The sequence below is a fragment of the Salmo salar genome, chromosome ssa03 (assembly GCF_905237065.1).
Source record: "Salmo salar chromosome ssa03, Ssal_v3.1, whole genome shotgun sequence".
Classification (NCBI taxonomy): domain Eukaryota; kingdom Metazoa; phylum Chordata; class Actinopteri; order Salmoniformes; family Salmonidae; genus Salmo; species Salmo salar.
Genome location: NC_059444.1, coordinates 12215639 through 12234404, shown reverse-complemented (window position 1 = coordinate 12234404; position 18766 = coordinate 12215639). Strand labels below are relative to the sequence as shown.

The 18766-nt window shown below is 39.1% G+C and overlaps 1 protein-coding gene across 2 annotated transcripts in view; it reads right to left on the bottom strand.

The window, feature by feature from the left end:
- Positions 1-2420: 2420 nt before the first annotated feature.
- LOC106598656 (complement factor H) overlaps positions 2421-18766 on the bottom strand; it is a 34447-nt gene continuing 18101 nt past the window's right edge. Inside the window, exons 16-27 of one of the 2 annotated variants that reach the window (XM_045714501.1) lie at positions 17913-18254; positions 8914-9105; positions 8056-8235; positions 7589-7771; positions 7429-7464; positions 6496-6813; positions 5233-5298; positions 3937-4107; positions 3649-3821; positions 3284-3448; positions 3079-3101; positions 2421-2884 (exon numbers count right to left, since the gene is read on the bottom strand). In XM_045714501.1, coding sequence (XP_045570457.1) covers positions 3760-3821; positions 3937-4107; positions 5233-5298; positions 6496-6813; positions 7429-7464; positions 7589-7771; positions 8056-8235; positions 8914-9105; positions 17913-18254 — 1550 coding nt within the window. In that variant the 3' untranslated portion in view covers positions 2421-2884; positions 3079-3101; positions 3284-3448; positions 3649-3759. The remainder of the gene's footprint in view (positions 2885-3078; positions 3102-3283; positions 3449-3648; positions 3822-3936; positions 4108-5232; positions 5299-6495; positions 6814-7428; positions 7465-7588; positions 7772-8055; positions 8236-8913; positions 9106-17912; positions 18255-18766) is intronic. The other variant, XM_045714502.1, reaches the window with a different exon arrangement.

The following is an 18766-nucleotide window of genomic DNA, read 5'->3' as shown; positions in this document are numbered from 1 at the left end:
CGAGGCTATGACAGTAGCGAGCCTATATACAGTAGCGAGGCTATGACAGTATCGAGGCATTATACAGTAGCGAGGCTATATACAGTAGCGAGACTATGACAGTAGCGAGGCTATGACAGTAGCGAGGCTATGACAGTAGCGAGATTATGACAGTAGCGAAGCTATATACAGTAGCGAGGCAATATACAGTAGCGAGGCTATGACAGTAGCGAGGCTATGACAGTAGCGAGGCTATGACAGTAGCGAGACTATGACAGTAGCGAGACTATGACAGTAGCGAGACTATATACAGTAGCAAGACTATGACAGTAGCTAGGCTATATACAGTAGCTAGGCTATATACAGTAGCGAGGCTATGACAGTAGCGAGGCTTTGACAGTACCGAGGCTATACACAGTAGCAAGGCTATGAAAGTAGCAAGGCTATGAAAGTAGCGAGGCTATATACAGTAGCGAGGCTATGACAGCAGTGAGGCTATGACAGTAGTGATGCTATATACAGTAGCTAGGCTATGACAGTAGCGAGGCTATGACAATAGCGAGGCTATATACAGTAGCGAGGCTATGACAGCAGTGAGGCTATGACAGTAGTGATGCTATGACAGTAACGAGACTATGTATATTCAGTAGCGAGACTATGACAGTAGCGAGGCTATATACAGTAGCGAGGCTATGACATTAGCGAGTCTATATACAGAGCGAGACTGACAGTAGCGAGATTATGACAGTAGCGAGCCTATATACAGTAGCGAGCCTATATACAGTAGCGAGGCTATGACAGTATCGAGGCATTATACAGTAGCGAGGCTATATACAGTAGCGAGGCTATGTACAGTAGCGAGGCTATGTACAGTAGCGAGGCTATGTACAGTAGCGAGGCTATGACAGTAGCGAGGCTATAAACAGTAGCGAGGCTATAAACAGTAGCGAAGCTATATACAGTAGCGAGGCAATATACAGTAGCGAGGCTATGACAGTAGCGAGGCTATGACAGTAGCGAGGCTATGACAGTAGCGAGGCTATGACAGTAGCGAGTCTATATACAGTAGCGAGACTATGACAGTAGCGAGGCTATGACAGTAGCGAGGCTATATACAGTAGCAAGACTATGACAGTAGCTAGGCTATATACAGTAGCGAGGCTATGACAGTAGCGAGGCTATGACAGTAGCGAGGCTTTGACAGTACCGAGGCTATACACAGTAGCGAGGCTATGAAAGTAGCGAGGCTATGACAATAGCGAGGCTATATACAGTAGCGAGGCTATGACAGCAGTGAGGCTATGACAGTAGTGATGCTATATACAGTAGCTAGGCTATGACAGTAGCGAGGCTATGACAATAGCGAGGCTATATACAGTAGCGAGGCTATGACAGTAGTGATGCTATGACAGTAACGAGACTATGTATATTCAGTAGCGAGACTATGACAGTAGCGAGGCTATATACAGTAGCGAGGCTATGACATTAGCGAGTCTATATACAGTAGCGAGACTATGACAGTAGCGAGGCTATGACAGTAGCGAGTCTATGACAGTATTTTGGCTATGACAGTAGCGAGGCTATATACAGTAGCGAGGCTCTTACAGTAGCGAGGCTCTTACAGTAGCGAGGCTCTTACAGTAGCGAGACTATGACAGTAGCGAGTCTATGACAGTAGCGAGTCTATGACAGTAGCGAGGATATGACAGTAGTGAGGATATGACAGTAGTGAGGATATGACAGTAGTGAGGCTATGACAGTAGTGAGGATATGACAGTAGTGAGGCTATATACAGTAGTGAGGCTATAGACAGTAGTGAGGCTATAGACAGTAGTGAGGCTATAGACAGTAGTGAGGCTATGACAGTAGCGAGGCTATAGACAGTAGCGAGGCTATAGACAGTAGTGAGGATATGACAGTAGTGAGGCTATATACAGTAGTGAGGCTATAGACAGTAGTGAGGCTATAGACAGTAGTGAGGCTATGACAGTAGTGAGGCTATGACAGTAGCGAGGCTATATACAGTAGCGAGGCTATATACAGTAGCGAGGCTATATACAGTAGCGAGGCTATATACAGTAGCGAGGCTATGACAGTAGCGAGGCTATGACAGTAGCGAGGCTATACACATGCACCGGTTATTGGGGCTAATTGAGGTATTATGTACATGTAGGTATGGTTAAAGTGACTGTGTATATATGATAAACAGAGAGTAGCAGTAGCGTCAACCTTCTTGTATGGAGGCCATATTGTCAGATTGTCTTCATCATTACAATTCAAACTATTAAAATATGTTCAACAGTCATTTCTGTCTTTTGTTCTTCTGAATATGCTTCTGGATAGTTAGCTGTTGGTTAGTGTTAACTGTTGTGTTTGATACATTTGTTAGTGAATTGATTTGGTGTAAAACCAGTATACGCATATAAAAGCACACACAAATGTCTAATTATATCTCTTTTATATAGATCCAAGCCATGACATTTTCTACATTCATCCATCTTCATTGTATACTGCACATTCTATTGATTCGACTTTCATTGACAATCAGTAGTTTTCTGCTTTAAATGAATAGAGGATCAATATCAAATGTTTTGCTGATGAACTATTTCATCAATTGTTTACCTTCCCATTATTATATTCAACATGTATTTTTCATTACTTTTGAATCATTCAGAATGACTGTCTGAATCTTCTCAGACAGCCTCCTATCCTAAGATGGTGGACCTCCATTCCTCTCTGCTCTCCTTCTAACCCCCTGTGTTATGAGGCATATTCCATATCATGAACCAAATGTAAAAGCAACTTAATCAAACATATTATGATCTTGATTGGTGGCCAACGTGGGAAGTCCTGTCTTCCAGGGGATTTGCTGCAGCTTTGGGTTTGTTGCATTGATTCATCAGGCCTGTGAAGAAAATACACATCCTTGTTGAAGTTACAGAAGAGAATAGAGGCTCACTACAAACTACAACTAATGGCAGTATTTATGGGACTGGCCTTACCATTTCTTGATTCTATTAATGTTTATCTGACACTGAGAAAACTCCCATTGAAGTTTTCTTGAGTTTAATACCTGTGCAGAGATCCATAAACACTTACCAAATATTAGTTTAGCTGGTAACCTAAATGGGATGACATTGTAGTTCATATTTAGAATGTTATGAGGCTTACAGTAGCATATTCAGTAACTGACATGTACAACTATTGTAACTTGAAGACAGTATGTTTTCACACTTGACAAAAACCTGTGTAGAATGTGTTTCAGTTGATTATATTCTCTTTCCTACTGTTGCATTAGACTTACAACTGTTCGAAGTTAAATATCCATTCTGACATTGAACATTTGCAACAAGAGGACGACCCCAGTAATCCTTTTGTTTACAGTTCAATGTCTGACGTTCATCCTTTAGAAACATATCCTGTGTAAGATCCAACCAATAATAACGCCGTGCGTCCAGTTTGCAGCCCACTTTGTAAAAAGATAATGAATATAAAAGTGTAAATGAAGGTTTATACATTGAGTTTGTGATAATATATTTTAGAGTGACTCATTTACAGTACACATTAAATATAATAAACTAAACTAAATAATAAACAAATGAAAACATTGTGTTAATTAAGTACTGTATATTCTGTTTGTTATTGTTGTGAGTAGTACATCATACATACATGTACAACTGCCAGTGGTCACATCTCCATTCAGACATCGAACATCAGCAACAAAAGGTTTTTTCCAATAATCAGTTTCTTTACAGAGAAATGTCTGACTCTCTCCTTCCTTCACAAACATATCTTTTTAAGATCCAGCAGGTAAAATGTCCTTTTGTCAACGGTACAGGGAGCTGTAATATAAAGAGTGGATATAAGAGTGTTAACGAAGGTTGATATATTATTAGACAAGACAATTAGGTGTGTGATGGTATCTTGGTAATTTTAGCAAGTGATTAATTTACTTACCTTTACAAATGGGTAGCTTTGACCACGTTTTATCACTATGACACATCACTTGCTCTGGGCCCACAAGTTTATAATAGTTAATGCATTTGAAGGTCAGTGCCATTCGATTTCTGTCAGAGTCACTGATAAAATCCCCATTATCAACTGTTGGCTTCTCTCCACAGCTATCAACTGAACAACAAATACAGCACTTCAGGATTACAAGAATAATGCTCATATTGTTCTGAGACATTTCAGGTCATAAACCAGGCCACTTCCAGGTGAAAGGAATTGTGGTAAAAATGTACTCTAAGCATCCATGTATAATTCATTATGATGCAGCTATAATGCATTATGAGATGTGTAATTAGCATATACAACCCCTGTATGTCTCTTGTAATCATGTCATAATGATCTGGACTAAATCTCAGCCAGAAATTGCATATAGAGACATAACAGTCCCACCGTTACGCTGCCAGTGTGATTTAGGATTTCTAACCCCTTTTAAACAAAGTGTATTTGAGCTACAGACTTCTGGGTTGGACCATTGGATTAGTCTATTTCTTCTGCCGCCGTTGGTACCAACCTGTGTGATTAACGAGGGCGTAGCTAGAGTGGTGTCTGTGAGACAAGGGCGGATCCCAAAGGGGCCTTTTTTACAAAAACGTCTGTAGAGTCAGAATAGTTTGAGCTACAAACTATTAAAAGCTGTCTACGAACACGCACGTGTAACATGTTTTCCTTTATGACCTCACAAGCTACACAAGAGTCATTAGAAGGTAAGGGGTTCTTCTACATAGAATATCATAGAAAATCCCAGGACATAGTGTCTATAATACTGTAATAAGCTGACATAGTTGTTGTCACTCATTTTCTAATGAGCAAACATTTTCTGTACTACAGCGTTCAAATAAATTCATTTTTATCAGGTTTTCCTATGCGCACCTTATTTTTATTATTGACATTTGTTAATAAAACTCATGAATGCAACTGTTTATGTCAAATAGTTTTGTGTTCTAGCGATGGTTGTCCTAAAAAGAAAATGGGAAAACACTTCATTGTGAGGCTAAATATAAGGGCTGGACAAGCAGATACATACAAGTCAGATACATGAAAAGCCAGTTTTTGTTTGGGTCTCAGGACTGAGAGGGTTAAAGTCTTGTTATAAGACATTATAAAGGCTTGTTACAAATTATAAAGCATCACACTTGGAAGATTTAAGTAAGCATTCCTGGACTAGCTTCTGTTTGGTTCACTAAATAAGATGATAATATTAAGTCTAATGCTGAAAAGTGGAAAACAGAAAGTTTGAATTACCAGGTAAAAATGGGCCACTAGGTTGTGGTCTGGCAGAGGGTCTGACATTGGGTGAGGCCTCATCACCTGTTGGAGACAGTTACAGCAGATATCTGTAAAAATGAACCTGGTATGAAATGTGGCATTAGACACTGGAAACCACAAGACATAATAAATATATTGATTCTACAGCATTTTTACTTTTCCTGCATTAGTTTTTTGAGTGATAAACGCCATGAAACTTAGGGCTCGGATCAATCTGTATCGTGGAAATGCAGCGTTACAGCCTGATGAAATTTAAAGGCAATGTTCCTGCTTTAGCGGAGACTGCATTCACGGTGAACTCTGCATATGTCGACTCAATCGGAAATTAGCTTTACATTTGTAACGCGCAACCTAGTTAAGCTGCAGCTGGCCCAGAACAGATCGGCACGTTTTGCTCTTCATTGTAATCAGAGGGCTGATATCAATACTATACATGCCAGTCTCTATTGGCTGAGAGTTGAGGAAAGACTGACTGCATCATTTCTTCTTTATATAAGAAACATTAAGGTGTTGAAAATCCCAAATTGTTTGCATAGTCAACTTACACACAGCTCTGACACACACACTTGTCCCACCAGACATGCCACCAGGGGTCTTTTCACAGTCCCAAGGTCCAGAACAAATTCAAGAAAATGTACAGTATTATATAGAGCCCTTATTGCATGGTACTTCCTTCCTTCTCATATAGCTAAAATAAACTGAAAACCTGGTTTCTAAAAACAGGTAAAGCAACACCTCGTGGCACAATGCCTATTTGACCTAGATAGTGTGTGTGTGTGTGTGTGTATATATTGATATGTAGGCTACATGTGCCTTTCAAAATAACGTATGTAGTTCTGTCTTTGAGCCGTTGTTGTCTATTGATGTTCTGCATTATGTCATTCTGTATTATGTTTCATGTTTTGTGTGAACCCAGGAAGAGTAGCTGCTGCTTTTGCAACAGCTAATGGGGATCCTAATAAAATACCAACAAAAAAAATGACCAAAAACCTGTAACGTTTCAGCGATCCAGATTGAATAGAGACCTAAGGGTCTCTTACAAATAACATTGTAAATTCACACTATGTATTTAATTAATTAACCTGCTAAGAATTAGTTATAGCAGAATATTGTGGCATTATGGTACCTGCAATCGGTCTAATCAATGCCAGGTTTGTTACAATATTTATGACTGGCTGAACTAAACTGAGGAAGGAATAGGATATTTTTTTATGGAATTTCTCATTTGGATGAGATTACCACTAGACGTGCTGCGGTCCCCTCCACTAGACGTGCTGCGGTCCCCTCCACTAGACGTGCTGCGGTCCCCTCCACTAGACGTGCTGCGGTCCCCTCCACTAGACGTGCTGCGGTCCCCTCCACTAGACCTGCTGCGGTCCCCTCCACTAGACCTGCTGCGGTCCCCTCCACTAGACCTGCTGCGGTCCCCTCCACTAGACGTGCTGCGGTCCCCTCCACTAGACGTGCTGCGGTCCCCTCCACTAGACGTGCTGCGGTCCCCTCCACTAGACGTGCCACCATTCCCTCTGTCACTCGAAGTGCTGCTGCCTCCATCACCTGTTCCACACATGACATGATTAATAACATTAATATAACATGATTAATAACATTAATATAACATGATTAATAACATTAATATAACATGATTAATAACATGAATATAACATGATTAATAACATGAATATAACATGATTAATAACAATAATATAACATGATTCATAACATTAATATAACATGATTCATAACATTAATATAACATGATTCATAACATTAATATAACATGATTCATAACATTAATATAACATGATTCATAACATTACTATAACATGATTAATAACATTAATATAACATGATTAATAACATTAATATAACATGGTTAATAACATTAGCTTGAAGGCTGTTACTACAAACTACACAGTTTTGGCCTCAACTGATGTCAATGACCCAATGTTCATAGATTTATCAGTCTGGGATGTTTTAGGAATATCAGGGGGCACAATTTGTGCAATGTAAAACATCTTATAGAAATGTCACTCACCAAACAAGAAACCTGCAGGTTTGTTTAGCTCGTTTGGCCAGTTACATTGTTCAATATTGCTATTGCCAGTTTATTGCCATTGGGGTAAACAAAGCTGTTCTTGCCTAAGATACAAAATGACTGGTCACTTTTACCTGTGCTGGGCCACTCTGTGGGGGATGGAGTTTCAACTATTGAGAGGGAGGAAGGGAACAAATATCAATGATTTATTCAGAAGGGTTCAGAAGATGAAACAACCAAGGAAACAGGAGTCACACTATAGAATGATGGCTCTGACGCCAGGACTTCACTTACTGCATGTGGGACCTTTGGTCCATCCTCCAGATTGGCAAACAGTAGAGTCAGTTCCTTCCAAAGTATATGAATCCTGACATGTATAATTTAACTTAAAGCCTTCTGGGAACTTGTCCTGATATTTATGAATGATAACTGCATTGGTCACAACAGGAGGAGGTTTTCGACACAAGTCGTATTTTTCTGTAAAGAACCAAGACAGTGGAAACACAGACACTAATACATGTTGCTATGTACAGCATCTTTCTCATGCGTGACACTGACACATGCTGCTTCCACTGACAATCACTGGAATGTTTAACAAAATGAAGGAGAATACATGACGAAATGCCACCCTCTGTGGTGAAAGAGGTGAAAAAATACAGAATGTAATATTTCATTAAATGTAATGAAAAAGTCCTCATTATGTCCACATAGTGGAGCAAAACAAGGGTTTGATACAGAGACAACTCTGAGAACACACTCACCTACACAAAGTGGTAATTCTCTCCAACTCCCATTCTCACACTTAGCTGAGGGAGAGCCCTTAATTTCATGTGTTAAATCACAATCAAACCAAACAGTTTTTCCATTGGGATACCATCCATTCACATTAAGAGGTTTCTCTTTAGCATTAGGGTTATCTGGAGGAATGCAGTTGTTCTCATCTGAAAAACAAAAACATCAACTATAAACATCTTATTGAATCAACTGAGGGAGAAAAGCTAGAGTGAGGTTTGAACCAAACAGCATGTCTGTATTTATCTTAAGGTAGACAAAGTAGATGGACTAGTCTACTATCTGTGCCGTGTGCCAAAAAGAGCTGTATAGACCTTTTCCACTGTCAGGTTTTACCCCGGTGCTTGACCCAAAGTCTCAGGATTTCGTGTTTACAAAGCTGAAGCCTAAGGGCGGCCCCAGAAGGCCATATACACTAAATCAGGGCTGCCAGAGGGAGACTGGGGACTTGGGGCAGGGTTTGGAGATGTATTGTGATAGCATGTGATGTAGTTGGGAGAGTCTCTTTTAGGAGAGTTCCTGATAGTACTAGTGACCTAGTGCAATTAGGCTGTTGTACAAGGAGTTCCCTACACATTATGAAAAGAAAGCTTAAACAAAGTCATCAACAGTCTTTCCATCTTCACCTGAACAGAAAACGTGTTAACAAGCAATACAAGATTGTTGGTGACTTCCCAGTACAACATGCAGGTATTAACAGTGAGCAGTACACACTATACTCTATGAGGGCAGCAGGAACCCTCAAAGTCTTCCCATGATCTCAAACACCAATGTTCTAACAATTCATTCATGATACATTTTTTTAAAAGAATGCTCAAATCACTTACCTATGCACTGAGGTATGTGGGACCATTTTCTGTTCTCACACTTAACCATCCCCCACCACCCCTCAACCACAGGTTTCCAGCCTTTATCGCAGGCATAGTAAAGTTTAGTGCCATGCGGGTACGTTTCTTCATCCAGGTCAAAATAACCTCGATCCAGTTTGGGTTTTAGGCAGCTTCGTTGGGAATCTTGAGCTGAAATGGAGCAACCTTGGCCTAATTATCAAAGGAACAGTAAAGCTGATAACAACCAGATTACTTTATTACATTTTGAATTGTGGCGTTCTGATGCATAAATACATCACAATCCAAAAGTGTATGAGAACACTTTTGACTTTTCAAAAACCTGATGCAGACGAGTTCTTCAGAAAGGGACACTTTTGTATTGTGAATTGTATTTCAGTGTTTGTAAGGTGTTTCAGACATCATTTCAGAATGAACTGTGCCCTATGGTGATAGTGACCAAACACAACATGACTATCAAATACCCAAGTAAGCAAAACACATATCCAAAATCTGTCTTGGGGATTCGACCACAGCCAAGGTGCGAGAAAAGCTTATGTTCAGTTGCATTTTGAATGAAACATCCCTTTAACAATTCCAATGCTTGTGATCGACCCTGAAAAGTCATCCTCACCAATGAAAGGCCTTTACCATGTAATGATCACATGTAATGGAATGGCAGTAAAGATGCCAACCACTTAGAAGTGTATGAAATGTGAGGCTCACGACCATGGAGTCCATCTGTAATAGCCCATAGACAACGTGGGAGCATAAGGTCCACTTGGTTATTTTAATCAAAATTGCCAACAAATTAAATAAACATTTTGTAAAATGAGAAGTGAATGATGCCACGTAACAAAAGCTCTTACCGTGTACTGTGCCGAGACACCAAATCAATAGAACAAAAAACAAACATTTTGGTTCACGCATTTCCCTACAAAATAGATAACCCATGCGACTCTGACAAATGCTTACTGCCGAATAAAGTAAACTGGATTTCACAAATAGTTTAGGTCAGCTGTGTGCAAGTTAATCATTGCCTAGGGCAGTTCCAAACTCTAGAGTTTCCAAATAGGCTATGTATTTTGGCGCATCTGACTGTGTTTCCAACAAAACAGAATTGTTTTGAACAGTAAGGGGTGTAGCTGACTTCAATTGCATTGTCTTATAAATAATGCTTCATGTTGTAGTTGTTGTAGGATTTTATTGGACTGTTCATCATAAATATTGTGACAGTGCAGTGCCTTTTCGTTTTACAAAAACAAATACCACCAGCAATGATGTGATAAAAGCTGACTGTTTTGAACTCAGAGAGGTGTGAATAAAGCTGACTGTTTTGAACTCAGAGAGGTGTGAATAAAGTTGACTGTTTTAAACTCAGAGATGTCAATAAAGCTGACTGTTTTGAATTCAGAGAGGTGTGAATAAAGCTGACTGTTTTGAACTCAGAGAGGTGTGAATAAAGTTGACTGTTTTAAACTCAGAGATGTCAATAAAGCTGACTGTTTTGAATTCAGAGAGGTGTGAATAAAGCTGACTGTTTTGAACTCAGAGAGGTGTGAATAAAGCTGACTGTTTTGAACTCAGAGAGGTGTGAATAAAGTTGACTGTTTTAAACTCAGAGATGTCAATAAAGCTGACTGTTTTGAATTCAGAGAGGTGTGAATAAAGCTGACTGTTTTGAATTCAGAGAGGTGTGAATAAAGCTGACTTTTGAACTCAGAGAGGTGTGAATAAAGCTGACTGTTTTGAACTCAGAGAGGTGTGAATAAAGCTTACTGTTTTGAACTCAGAGAGGTGTGAATAAAGCTGACTGTTTTGAACTCAGAGAGGTGTGAATAAAGCTGACTGTTTTGAACTCAGAGAGGTGTGAATAAAGCTGACTGTTTTGAACTCAGAGAGGTGTGAATAAAGCTGACTGTTTTGAACTCAGAGATGTCAATAAAGCTGACTGTTTTGAACTCAGATGTCAATAAAGCAGACTGTTTTGAACTCAGAGATGTCAAGAAAGCTAATTGTTTTGAACTCAGAGAGGTGTGAATAAAGCTGACTGTTTTAAACTCAGAGATGTCAATAAAGCTGACTGTTTTAAACTCAGAGATGTCAATAAAGCTGACTGTTTTGAATTCAGAGAGGTGTGTCAAACAGATGTATTCGAGCCTGTCTTATGTAAAGTGTTGGAGAAAGTCCTAGCAGAACAGCTCATGTCATATCTGGATAAGCATCAGTACTTGCACCAGGAACAATTTGGATTCAGACCAAAATACTCCACTGAAACAGCAAGCTGTGTCCTACTGCAGAATATCAAGAAATCACTGGATGAGGGAAATGTGGTTGGGGCAGTCGTCCTTGACCTGAAAAAGACTTTTGACATAGTGAATCACAGGGTACTGCTCTCCAAACTCCACAAGTTGAATTTATCAGACAAAGCCATCAGCTGGTTTGGTTTACATCTTGGAAAACCGTGGACAATGTGTGGTCATCAATAACACTAAATCCACATTTCATGGGGCACCAGGGGAAACTGCATGGTCCCTCTATGAAAAACCTCTATAGGACAGTCCTCCTTCTCGTACAGAGGAGCACATGCATGGAACACTTTATCAGAAGAACATAAACTGCTGAAACATTTTAATACATTCAGAAGAAACACCAAAAACTGGTTGCTATAGCTCCAACAGTACAATCACGTATGATCTGCTGCGTGCAATCAACAGATCAATTAAGACCCGTGTACCTCCATGGTGTAAATATTAGGGATACATACAGTATGTATGAGATTTGTTTTTGTGCATATAATTGTGATAATGTACTGATAATGTACTGATCTGTGATTTTATGTGATTTTTCATTGATTATGTATTTATTTATTTTCTTTTGTGTCAATTAGAACCCAAGGGGACGGGTGTTGAAAATTACCATGTGCTAGAAACACTATAGTGCAATGCATCAGATGACTGTTTGTTCGATGTGTTAGTGTGTTTGTTTGTATTTATCCAAATGGAGGCTGCTGAGGGGAGGACGGCTCATAATAATGGCTGGAATGGATTCAGTGGAATGGAGTGAATGGAATGAAGTGAATGGAATGGAATGGAGTGAATGGAATGGAGTCAGTGGAATGGAGTGAATGGAATGGAGTGAATGGAATGAAGTGAATGGAATGGAGTCAGTGGAATGGAGTCAGTGGAATGGAGTGAATGGAATGGAGTGAATGGAATGAAGTGAATGGAATGAAGTGAATGGAATGGAGTCAGTGGAATGGAGTCAGTGGAATGGAGTCAGTGGAATGAAGTGAATGGAATGGAGTCAGTGGAATGGAGTCAGTGGAATTGAGTGAATGGAATGGAGTCAGTGGAATGGAGTGAATGGAATGAAGTGAATGGAATGGAGTCAGTGGAATGGAGTCAGTGGAATGGAGTGAATGGAATGAAGTGAATGGAATGGAGTGAATGGAATGGAGTCAGTGTAATGGAGTCAGTGGAATGGAGTCAGTGGAATGGAGTCAGTGTAATGGAGTCAGTGGAATGAAGTGAATGGAATGGAGTCAGTGGAATGGAGTCAGTGGAATTGAGTGAATGGAATGGAGTCAGTGGAATGGAGTGAATGGAATGAAGTGAATGGAATGGAGTGAATGGAATGGAGTGAATGGAATGGAGTGAATGGAATGGAGTGAATGGAATGGAGTCAGTGGAATGGAGTCAGTGGAATGGAGTGAATGGAATGGAGTCAGTGGAATGGAGTGAATGGAATGGCATCAAACACATGTTTAGGATACAATTCTATTCAGTTTCCAATTGGCTCATTCATCCGCCTCTTCTCCCCTGTAACTATTCCCCAGGTCGTTGCTGCAAATGAGATCGTGTTCTCAGTCAACTTACCTGGTAAAATAACAGATAAATAAACTAAATAAATTCAGTCCATTCCTGGCCATTATTATGAGCAGTCCTCCCCTCAGCAGCCTCCACTGATCCAAATCAACAAAATAATAATGTAATAATACAGTGCCTTCAGAAAGTATTCACACCCCTTGACTTTTTCCACATTTTGATTCAAATTGATTTAATGGTCTTTTTTTTGTCAACGATCTACACAAAATACTTTGTAATGTCAAAGCGGAAGAAAAATTCGAACAATTGTAAAACATTTAGGAAAAATAAGATAAGTATTCACCCCCCTGAGTCAATACACGTTAGAATCACCTTTTGCAGCGATTACAGCTGTGAGTCTTTCTGGGTAAGTCTCTAATGGCATTACAGACCTGGATTGTGTAACATTTGCCCATTATTCTTTTCAAAGTTCTTCAATGTTTTAATTGGATTTGCCCCAAACATAACACTTTGTATTCAGGACAAAAAGTGAATTGCTTTGTCATATTTTTGCAGTATTACTTTAGTGCCTTGTTGCAAACAGGATGCATGTTTTGGAATATTTGTATTCTGTACAGGATTCCTTCTTTTTACTCTGTCAATTAGGTTAGTATTGTGGAGTAACTACAATGTTGTTAATCCATCCTCAACTTTCTAAATTCACAGCCATTAAACTCTGTAACTGTTTTAACTGGTTTCCTTCCTCTCTGGCAACTGAGTTAGGAAGGATGCCTGTATCTTTGTAGAGACTGGGTGTATTGATACACCATCCAAAGTGTAATTAATAACTTCATCATGCTCAATGGGATATTCAATGTCTGCTTTTTTTACCCATCTACCAATAGGTGCCCTTCTTTGTGAGGCACTGGAAAACCTTCCTGGTCTTTGTGGTTGAATCTGTGTTTGAAATTCACTGCTCAACTGAGGGATCTTCCAGATAATTGTATGTGTGGAGTACAGAGATGAGGAAGTCATTCAAAAGTATTGTAAAACACAATTATTGCAGACAGAGTCAGTCCATGCAACTTATTATGTGACCTTGGTAAACCTCCCTGGTCTTTGTAGTTGAATCTGTTTGAAACTCACTGCTCGGGATATTATAGATCATTGTATGTGTGGGGTATTGTATGTGTGGGGTATTGATTCGACTTTCATTGACAATCAGTAGTTTTCTGCTTTAAATGAATAGAGGATCAATATCAAATGTTTTGCTGATGAACTATTTCATCAATTGTTTACCTTCCCATTATTATATTCAACATGTATTTTTCATTACTTTTGAATCATTCAGAATGACTGTCTGAATCTTCTCAGACAGCCTCCTATCCTAAGATGGTGGACCTCCATTCCTCTCTGCTCTCCTTCTAACCCCCTGTGTTATGAGGCATATTCCATATCATGAACCAAATGTAAAAGCAACTTAATCAAACATATTATGATCTTGATTGGTGGCCAACGTGGGAAGTCCTGTCTTCCAGGGGATTTGCTGCAGCTTTGGGTTTGTTGCATTGATTCATCAGGCCTGTGAAGAAAATACACATCCTTGTTGAAGTTACAGAAGAGAATAGAGGCTCACTACAAACTACAACTAATGGCAGTATTTATGGGACTGGCCTTACCATTTCTTGATTCTATTAATGTTTATCTGACACTGAGAAAACTCCCATTGAAGTTTTCTTGAGTTTAATACCTGTGCAGAGATCCATAAACACTTACCAAATATTAGTTTAGCTGGTAACCTAAATGGGATGACATTGTAGTTCATATTTAGAATGTTATGAGGCTTACAGTAGCATATTCAGTAACTGACATGTACAACTATTGTAACTTGAAGACAGTATGTTTTCACACTTGACAAAAACCTGTGTAGAATGTGTTTCAGTTGATTATATTCTCTTTCCTACTGTTGCATTAGACTTACAACTGTTCGAAGTTAAATATCCATTCTGACATTGAACATTTGCAACAAGAGGACGACCCCAGTAATCCTTTTGTTTACAGTTCAATGTCTGACGTTCATCCTTTAGAAACATATCCTGTGTAAGATCCAACCAATAATAACGCCGTGCGTCCAGTTTGCAGCCCACTTTGTAAAAAGATAATCAATATAAAAGTGTAAATGAAGGTTTATACATTGAGTTTGTGATAATATATTTTAGAGTGACTCATTTACAGTACACATTAAATATAATAAACTAAACTAAATAATAAACAAATGAAAACATTGTGTTAATTAAGTACTGTATATTCTGTTTGTTATTGTTGTGAGTAGTACATCATACATACATGTACAACTGCCAGTGGTCACATCTCCATTCAGACATCGAACATCAGCAACAAAAGGTTTTTTCCAATAATCAGTTTCTTTACAGAGAAATGTCTGACTCTCTCCTTCCTTCACAAACATATCTTTTTAAGATCCAGCAGGTAAAATGTCCTTTTGTCAATGGTACAGGGAGCTGTAATATAAAGAGTGGATATAAGAGTGTTAACGAAGGTTGATATATTATTAGACAAGACAATTAGGTGTGTGATGGTATCTTGGTAATTTTAGCAAGTGATTAATTTACTTACCTTTACAAATGGGTAGCTTTGACCACGTTTTATCACTATGACACATCACTTGCTCTGGGCCCACAAGTTTATAATAGTTAATGCATTTGAAGGTCAGTGCCATTCGATTTCTGTCAGAGTCACTGATAAAATCCCCATTATCAACTGTTGGCTTCTCTCCACAGCTATCAACTGAACAACAAATACAGCACTTCAGGATTACAAGAATAATGCTCATATTGTTCTGAGACATTTCAGGTCATAAACCAGGCCACTTCCAGGTGAAAGGAATTGTGGTAAAAATGTACTCTAAGCATCCATGTATAATTCATTATGATGCAGCTATAATGCATTATGAGATGTGTAATTAGCATATACAACCCCTGTATGTCTCTTGTAATCATGTCATAATGATCTGGACTAAATCTCAGCCAGAAATTGCATATAGAGACATAACAGTCCCACCGTTACGCTGCCAGTGTGATTTAGGATTTCTAACCCCTTTTTAAACAAAGTGTATTTGAGCTACAGACTTCTGGGTTGGACCATTGGATTAGTCTATTTCTTCTGCCGCCGTTGGTACCAACCTGTGTGATTAACGAGGGCGTAGCTAGAGTGGTGTCTGTGAGACAAGGGCGGATCCCAAAGGGGCCTTTTTTACAAAAACGTCTGTAGAGTCAGAATAGTTTGAGCTACAAACTATTAAAAGCTGTCTACGAACACGCACGTGTAACATGTTTTCCTTTATGACCTCACAAGCTACACAAGAGTCATTAGAAGGTAAGGGGTTCTTCTACATAGAATATCATAGAAAATCCCAGGACATAGTGTCTATAATACTGTAATAAGCTGACATAGTTGTTGTCACTCATTTTCTAATGAGCAAACATTTTCTGTACTACAGCGTTCAAATAAATTCATTTTTATCAGGTTTTCCTATGCGCACCTTATTTTTATTATTGACATTTGTTAATAAAACTCATGAATGCAACTGTTTATGTCAAATAGTTTTGTGTTCTAGCGATGGTTGTCCTAAAAAGAAAATGGGAAAACACTTCATTGTGAGGCTAAATATAAGGGCTGGACAAGCAGATACATACAAGTCAGATACATGAAAAGCCAGTTTTTGTTTGGGTCTCAGGACTGAGAGGGTTAAAGTCTTGTTATAAGACATTATAAAGGCTTGTTACAAATTATAAAGCATCACACTTGGAAGATTTAAGTAAGCATTCCTGGACTAGCTTCTGTTTGGCTCACTAAATAAGATGATAATATTAAGTCTAATGCTGAAAAGTGGAAAACAGAAAGTTTGAATTACCAGGTAAAAATGGGCCACTAGGTTGTGGTCTGGCAGAGGGTCTGACATTGGGTGAGGCCTCATCACCTGTTGGAGACAGTTACAGCAGATATCTGTAAAAATGAACCTGGTATGAAATGTGGCATTAGACACTGGAAACCACAAGACATAATAAATATATTGATTCTACAGCATTTTTACTTTTCCTGCATTAGTTTTTTGAGTGATAAACGCCATGAAACTTAGGGCTCGGATCAATCTGTATCGTGGAAATGCAGCGTTACAGCCTGATGAAATTTAAAGGCAATGTTCCTGCTTTAGCGGAGACTGCATTCACGGTGAACTCTGCATATGTCGACTCAATCGGAAATTAGCTTTACATTTGTAACGCGCAACCTAGTTAAGCTGCAGCTGGCCCAGAACAGATCGGCACGTTTTGCTCTTCATTGTAATCAGAGGGCTGATATCAATACTATACATGCCAGTCTCTATTGGCTGAGAGTTGAGGAAAGACTGACTGCATCATTTCTTCTTTATATAAGAAACATTAAGGTGTTGAAAATCCCAAATTGTTTGCATAGTCAACTTACACACAGCTCTGACACACACACTTGTCCCACCAGACATGCCACCAGGGGTCTTTTCACAGTCCCAAGGTCCAGAACAAATTCAAGAAAATGTACAGTATTATATAGAGCCCTTATTGCATGGTACTTCCTTCCTTCTCATATAGCTAAAATAAACTGAAAACCTGGTTTCTAAAAACAGGTAAAGCAACACCTCGTGGCACAATGCCTATTTGACCTAGATAGTGTGTGTGTGTGTGTGTGTATATATTGATATGTAGGCTACATGTGCCTTTCAAAATAACGTATGTAGTTCTGTCTTTGAGCCGTTGTTGTCTATTGATGTTCTGCATTATGTCATTCTGTATTATGTTTCATGTTTTGTGTGAACCCAGGAAGAGTAGCTGCTGCTTTTGCAACAGCTAATGGGGATCCTAATAAAATACCAACAAAAAAAATGACCAAAAACCTGTAACGTTTCAGCGATCCAGATTGAATAGAGACCTAAGGGTCTCTTACAAATAACATTGTAAATTCACACTATGTATTTAATTAATTAACCTGCTAAGAATTAGTTATAGCAGAATATTGTGGCATTATGGTACCTGCAATCGGTCTAATCAATGCCAGGTTTGTTACAATATTTATGACTGGCTGAACTAAACTGAGGAAGGAATAGGATATTTTTTATGGAATTTCTCATTTGGATGAGATTACCACTAGACGTGCTGCGGTCCCCTCCACTAGACGTGCTGCGGTCCCCTCCACTAGACGTGCTGCGGTCCCCTCCACTAGACGTGCTGCGGTCCCCTCCACTAGACGTGCTGCGGTCCCCTCCACTAGACCTGCTGCGGTCCCCTCCACTAGACCTGCTGCGGTCCCCTCCACTAGACGTGCTGCGGTCCCCTCCACTAGACGTGCTGCGGTCCCCTCCACTAGACGTGCTGCGGTCCCCTCCACTAGACGTGCTGCGGTCCCCTCCACTAGACGTGCTGCGGTCCCCTCCACTAGACGTGCCACCATTCCCTCTGTCACTCGAAGTGCTGCTGCCTCCATCACCTGTTCCACACATGACATGATTAATAACATTAATATAACATGATTAATAACATTAATATAACATGATTAATAACATTAATATAACATGATTAATAACATGAATATAACATGATTAATAACATTAATATAACATGATTAATAACAATAATATAACATGATTCATAACATTAATATAACATGATTCATAACATTAATATAACATGATTCATAACATTAATATAACATGATTCATAACATTAATATAACATGATTAATAACATTACTATAACATGATTAATAACATTAATATAACATGATTAATAACATTAATATAACATGGTTAATAACATTAGCTTGAAGGCTGTTACTACAAACTACACAGTTTTGGCCTCAACTGATGTCAATGACCCAATGTTCATAGATTTATCAGTCTGGGATGTTTTAGGAATATCAGGGGGCACAATTTGTGCAATGTAAAACATCTTATAGAAATGTCACTCACCAAACAAGAAACCTGCAGGTTTGTTTAGCTC